Source organism: Culex quinquefasciatus, chromosome 1 (assembly GCF_015732765.1).
Source record: "Culex quinquefasciatus strain JHB chromosome 1, VPISU_Cqui_1.0_pri_paternal, whole genome shotgun sequence".
Lineage (NCBI taxonomy): Eukaryota > Metazoa > Arthropoda > Insecta > Diptera > Culicidae > Culex > Culex quinquefasciatus.
This window is the reverse complement of record NC_051861.1, coordinates 5,502,281-5,509,491: the sequence shown is the minus strand read 5'-3', so window position 1 is coordinate 5,509,491 and position 7,211 is coordinate 5,502,281. Positions and strand designations below refer to the sequence as shown.

The window sequence follows — 7,211 nt, the reverse complement described above, 5'->3', positions numbered from 1 at the left end:
CCGCAGTAGGGGAAATATACCCTTTCTAATCAAACACCTATCTTCGTCATATGGAGAGTTTGATGCTCGATTTAAGCTCCAAAAATACTATTTAGGCTATAAACTTACCAGCAACAGCATCGCCTCGAGTAAGCACGCAAATTTATGCCATTTACTGGCCAAAAAGAATGCACTTTTGGTCATAATTTCTATTTTGCGAGACCATTTCTCATCATTTTGGTGGCACACACATCCACACGCAAGATCAGAGGTTAACTGCTTAACGAAAGTCGCCATCAATATCTTTTCACTTGCGCTAACGATTTCAAAGCGCTTAAGATATAAAATTGATTCCAACTACCGGCAACATGGTCTTTTGACCATTACTTAGTCACTCACTTGAAAAATAATCCCGAAAAATGTAAATAATTAGCAAGCACCATCAAAAAAACAAACGCGCACAAAGTCTTTTGACGTTTCAATTTTGAATATCCATTTCAATCGAAGGCTGAAGAAAACCGAGCGAGGAGCGAAGGCAAATAAAGAACAAACAAATCACAAACATGCTGGAAATTTTCTCTATGAATGCGTTTTTTTTGTGAGTGTTCGCTTAAAATTTCATCAATTTTGGCAGCACTAAGCAGACCCAAAAGTGCGCTGGAAGAAAAAAGAACTAAGCTGAAAATAGAAAATGGGCGTGGCCCAATGCATTCGACTGATTAGAATGCATTTTTGAAATATTTTTTTTAATGCTTGTAAAAGGAATTGCATAACTTTTAATAAAAGTGAAAATAAACAGAAATGTTCACAAAAAGTTGCTCTACTCGTTGGTGTACTTGGTTTTAGTGAATTTCAAGGAACAATCCAGATTATCCAGCATCATTCAAACACGACCGCTTATTAGGCTTAAAATGGTTATATTTCCCCTAGCAAACCAGCAGAATAGAGTTATCTACGTGCGCATGTATTGCATGTACGTACACGCAAAAAAGTGAGCGGGTAGCAAAGTGAAATCCCGAAGAACTGAGAGCAAATTTGCTACCGGTGCAAATTTGATTTGCTTCGATGTTTGCTACCCACGCTGGAGATGCACTAATCTCAACAATCAAAAAGAAGACTAAGAAAAAAAATATTTATTTTTCGTAATTCGATTATTTGAAGTGAACATTTTCCGAGGCCTCCGGATAATCGAGTCTTGGCTGTATATTTTTTTTTGGTTATTTTTTTATTCTCTGTTTTTTTTTTTACTTTTTTTAGATAATTTTGATTTATTTGTTTATTAATTTATTTTTTATTTTTGTATTTTTTAATCTCTTCTATATTTTTTTTTTTGTTATTTTATCCATGCTTCAAATGGAATGAATGCGGTATAGCAAACCGGTAAGCAAAGTGAATTCCCGAAAAACGGAGAGCAAATTTATTTTTAGAGAATCGGCTAGAACAGGAAAAATATGTTTTAAATAATCGATTCTGGACTCCATTACCTTTGTCATTTTTTCAAAGTTTTCTAAAAATATTTTATAATGGTGCAAATTTAGAGAGATTTTTAATTATATATTTTTTGGAATCATATTTATATATTTTTGGAAACATAAAAGTCTCCTCGAATTGCTCATATCAAAATAAATAAGTTCGATTAGTCATCTTGCGCAAGTGCTTGTTGTAGGCGGAATATTCTGCTCCAAACAACTCTGGGCCGCGGTCATTCATTTACATTCCGCCGCCTTTGATTGAATTAAAGTCATCCCCGGCTTCGAGCATGCAGTTCTGACTAGCCGCACTCGCCCGGACATATACTTCGATTAGAATATTTATGAATGTTGAAAATGACAAAACCCGCTCGGACGTAAACGCGTTTATACACGCTCAAAGTAGGGTGGAGGGCGGGAGGATGTGCGAAATGTTGTTATGCAAATGTGTCCAATTCCACAATCAAATACCGGCCAGCATCTAAGTCGGCTGTGTGAGTGACCCATCATCATCGGTCAGGAACGAGACTTCCATTCAGAGTGGCGATTGAATAGAAGCTTGGAACGATGAAAAAATTCAATTAAAATTTCTTTCATTGACTGGTCTATTGACGGATTGGCTTTGTGTACAGAATTAAAGTGGGACGGAAAGGGCGGTCTCTTTTAGCTGAGCGATGATTGATGAGAAAAGTGGCGTCTTGAATTTCAATTCAGTAAAATGCTGTTCAAAAAAATTTCTGACAACGGAAAACTACGAATAAACGTGCAAGCTTCCAATTTACAGTGTTGCCAGCTGTTTCGCTAGAGCCCACCTGTCAAACGAGGGGTGATCCAATAGCAACATGGCCTCCTAGACTGAAAACGAGTAAAATTACCTTCCAGGAAGTCACACACGATTTTGGCACTGAATTTCAAAGTATCCCGGCTAGAAGGGGCAGATTGTCCCCCGCTGAAATGCCAAGGTCAACCCGAGAAACGAACGTGTTGTCCACTGCTTCCCTTTTCCCTCATTAGCGCGGCGCGCGGCCGCAATTTTCCGCGGTCGACCAAAATTTCTCTTCGCAGATTCTTTCTTTCTAGTGCACGTCGCGACGAATCCTGTCGAGTCGTGTCAATCATCTCTCTTGACGGTTGCGGGAACCGACCCGCGTCATTATTTGCGGCTTTTTATTTTTTATTTTTTTGTTCAACCCTCTATTGACGTGGGTGGGAAAGTCAGTCAGGGCAGGCTACTACGATGGGATCGCTCAATAATGTACGCGCGCACTTGTCGGTCGTTACAAATTCCGCAAAACAGAAAACATCCCAACTGCTGTGGCAAAAAACCTGCGCCGCTACGCTGTCCCCCGGTGACTGTCACTCACCGGGAGGGTGAGGTTTAATGGTTATGTTTAGGGTAAAAAGTACGCAAAATTTAGAATGTTTGAGAGGTTTGATTTTGACATCCGTCAGAAAGACATTACGTTACCTTGATGTTGATCGACCTTCGATCTGTCAAGTTCAAACATTCAGGTAACGTGAATTTAATGTTTCGCATTTAAAAAAAATCAAACAAAATTTCGAAAAATTGCCCTCAAACCCCTACTATTATCCCATATTTCAGGTTGTCTTAATTTTTCCTGACCGCAACAGGGAACAGGGTAAGACGCAGGGTACGGAATGTGGCCGCGGTCATTTTTGGGCACACGGAAGCCGGAGGAAAACATCCTCATTACAACTTTCTTTCTGTGCGCGCGGCTGGTGAGCGCTCTCTCGCGGCGGCGGCGGCGGCGGCTCGTAAAAATAGACAAACCGTCAAAAATACCAACACAACAACAACCGCCAAGCCGCAAGAGTAGTGGGCGAGCGCGAAGAGAGAGGGCACTTTGCGCCCAGGAAAAACACATTTTCCATCAAACGGCTCCATTACTCTTTGCGGTTTTTTTGGGGACAATATTTCCACTGTCTTGAAACAAAAAAACAATTAAAATAGCTGGCAACACTGTTATAACCTCAAAATACCAGCTAAACTGTACGAATTTTTGTGCAACTTTTGGTAAATTGCCCTTTTCCCAACCGAAATAGCTGCCAAAAATCGCACTCACGTTATTAAAATTGATAGGAAGTCGATTCGGAGCATTCCAGAGGGCCGGCTCAAATTAATTGACACCCGGGGAAGTGTATGTTCTTGCCACCGCCGTCATCTTGCGCGCACGGGAACCTGCGATCGAGCTGATGGAAGCTGATGAAAAATGAATTAATAACTATAAATTGGGCAAATCGCCGTCGCGTGTTTATGGTTTTGAGAGTGGGTTCTTCTCGATCCCAAAAATAAAGCATGATATCGTTTAGTTTATTGGGCGTGCAAGTGGGAGATTTCAGCCGGATCGATCCGCCTACCCAGCACGGATGACAGCTCGTAATGGCCATAATGGCGGAATCGTTCGAAATTGTCTGGAAACCCTGGACTCTTCTAGAACAGTTTCTCGTCTGGAAAACTGTTCTATGTAGTTGCATAATGAGTTTTGAATGGTTTTGGACAGCAACTTTGGGCACGTTTCGAAAATCCGGTTTAGTCTACTGGGAAGATCGATTTCTCAACTGGTCAACTTTTAAGACCGCCACGAAACACGTTCTTCCAAAACAACAACTTCGAATCCATCCCCTTAGAGATTGAGGCTAGTAACAAAGCTATGCCATAAAACGCCTACTAGATGATTGCTTCCAACGCCTGCTTAGCATGCACCCATCCTTCCCAAACAGAAAATTTTACGAAAATCGGCAACATTCGCGCCAACGACGACGACGACGCGGCGGTCATAAAATTCCGCAAAAACAACGTTCAAGTGCAAGTGCACGTTCGCATCGCGTAATGAATGGACATGTCATCCCGGCGACTTTTTCGAAGGTTTTTCCCGGGTTGAGGTTATGCACCTTTTTGCGCGACAACCAATGGCGGGAAAAGTGCAGCTGGCTTTGTTTGAATTGGCTACCCCATCGGAATTTCCCGATGCTTTTCAGTGACGGCGTTGACAGTTAGAAAAATTGAAGTTATTTTACTAATTCTTAAAACTTTAAGGTCCAAAAAACGTAATCTTTTGAGAAAACTGACGTCTCGACTCACATTGACAGAGCAACCCGCCGCGATTCCCACTAGACTTCTCCTTCAAATTCGCGCACGTTTCTGCCAGGTGACAGGAAACCGTTCAAAATCAACAGTTTAAAACCGCATCGCGATTTATGATCTTTCGTAGCGTCAGAAAAGTGGATAACAAGCTCGATAACAAGTAAATTAGCTTATGTTTCGATGCAACGACGACGACGACGTCGTCGCGATCCGGCGACGTCGTTTCTCTCGCGAGATTTCAACAAAGAGAGAGGAAGTAAAAGAGAGAGAGAGCGCACGTGGTTCTCTCCGCGAGAGCAGATCTTAGTAGCCCGTTTCCTGTGCGAATTCAAAACGGCCGCGGTCAGTTTACCTTTGCCAGTTGGGCCGTACGGACGCGGATCTTGAGACTAGAGCGAATCTTGTTCATACGTTTGAATTTTGTCAAGAATCTGAGCTCGTGTTTCATTCCCCGGGAGTGGAAACCAAAGAACCGGAAGTCACCACGTTGAACCGCTGTACCGCGTTGGAAACACTCGTGGACGGACTGCGCCCGATAGTGAACGAGATGCACATCCATCCGGCCTCGCCGAACTCGGCGTCTTCGCACTCCTCGGAGGAGGACGCGGCCACCAAGATCCAAGCGGGCTTCCGAGGCTACCGGGTGCGCAAGGCGATCCGGAACCAAAAGGAGGAAGCACCAGCAACGCGACCGGAAGTGGTGGTCCGTCCGGGGCGTCCGGAACGCGGGGAAAGAAGTCGGCGGCCAGCTTGGAGGACAAATCGGCCACCAAGATCCAGGCCGGCGTGCGCGGGTTCCTGGTGCGGAAGCGCCAGAAGACGGCCACCGAAGCGGCCACCAAGATTCAGGCCAGCTTCCGGGGCTTCAAGACGCGCAAGGATCTGACCAAGAAGGAAAAGTGAGGAGTGCATAAATTACGTCGAGAAAGCTAGACGTCGGTGTCGATCACCGCACCGCCGAAACGGAGAAGATCGATTACCAGCGGTGTTTCGACGGTTTATAAAAACGGGGAGAGTGCCGACGAAGAAGAATAACAAAGTGCTTCCAGTTAGGATAGTATTAGGGTTTTGTGATCTGTTTTCCCCCTTTTTCGTTTCGTGTCTGCTTTTAGAACCTCCTGTGTTTAGTATAAATACTAGCTAGTAGTTAAACTTCTGGACTGTGGGTGCGTGGCATCTGGCGTCGCACGGAAAGTCGAAATTCAGCCGGGAATAACGGCGCCTCCAAGCGCTCGGAACTGCAAGCTGACACTCCTAAACGATCGCAGCGCCGCTGCTGTTATTGTTCTCGGCGGAGCTGAAAAATTTAAAATATTCGATTGGAATGCATCAAAAATCAAATTTCAAAAACTCCAGCGTCGCCACTGCTGCTCCCACAGCAAGTCTGAAGAATGAGTGTGTTTTATCTTCTCATATTTTGTATTATTTTCGTGTATCTTCCGCCGCTTTCCCGGCATGTGTATTTTTCACTCTAGTCTATAATTAGTAGCATCATATAACCGAGGCGTCTTCCCTTTCATTTTATTTTGCCTGATCTGGAAAAAACGCGAAATAAATCAGAACAGAATCCGTCGAAATTGGAAATATCGGGCGTGGCTAGAGAAGAAAGTGAAATTGCAAAAATATGCCCAAATTTGGGTCCGAGATGAGCAATTTGATGTACATTTACGTTTCTTTTTATGTGTAGTGATAGTCTGCTAGAGTTTAAGAATACAAATGGAGGAAAAAAATATATTTTGTCACAAGCTTCAAACTGTATACTTTAATCGATAAGAAGTTATTATAGAACATTGTGACAGCTTTTGCTAGCATGGACAGAAGTGTCGTCCACAGAGAACAAGTATTTATACCGGTACCAAGTGATTGAAAATTAAATAAAAATGTAGCTATTAGAACAGAGTACAACTGCCAACAATGCGTCAATCATTTTAATCACAAATGTCCCAAACGGTAAAATTTTTAATTTGTGAAAAAAACGGCATGATCGTAAAATGTTCACGGCCACCGTCGCTTGTTTTTCATTAGAGAGGCGGTAAATAAAAAAATAAAACAACTAGACAAAATCGTTAAACGGCTAATGCAGAATCGTTATTGATGTTGCAGTTGAGAGAAATCGACAGCTGCAAGTAGGCGATGCACAATGTTTATGCACTCATTACTGCGACGCCGCCCGTAACTAGGTTTTGATTGCGCCCAGCCAACTTTGATTATACCTACCAAGAGAAAGGGATGGTTTTGGTTCAACTGTCACGATTGTGCAACAGCAATACACTAAAACCCCGATGGTTTGACATCAACTGTTGTCAAACGAACGGGGTTACTTTCTAGTTTGACACCCTTTTAACACAAAGTTCACCCACACCACTGTCACTGTTAAGATAACAGAATTTTATAATTTTAGATTTTGACATTTTGTATGTGTGAATGTTAAATGTTTTTTTTTAATTTGTAAATGTTAAAATTTAGAATAAAACAAAAATATACACAATTTAGTGCCTATTGCGTGTACAAACTGTCAAAATTTACATGCAAGGGTCACGAAAAGAATTCGCAAAACGGCGCAATATTTATTGAACTGCATATTCTACTAAAAGAATAATTCTGGAGGGGTTTTCAATTTTGTAGCAAAAAGTGTTGCAAAACATAAAAAATCTAAA

At 42.3% G+C, this 7,211-nt stretch overlaps 1 protein-coding gene across 1 annotated transcript; it reads left to right on the top strand.

Annotated features, from left to right (window-relative positions):
- The first annotated feature begins 4,888 nt into the window (after window positions 1-4,888).
- Window positions 4,889-6,463, top strand: LOC6040917 (IQ domain-containing protein N). The gene is given in 2 exon segments (XM_038249107.1): window positions 4,889-5,225; window positions 5,228-6,463. Coding segments are annotated over 2 exon segments (354 nt in total). The 5' UTR covers window positions 4,889-5,101; the 3' UTR covers window positions 5,458-6,463.
- Window positions 6,464-7,211: the final 748 nt, after the last annotated feature.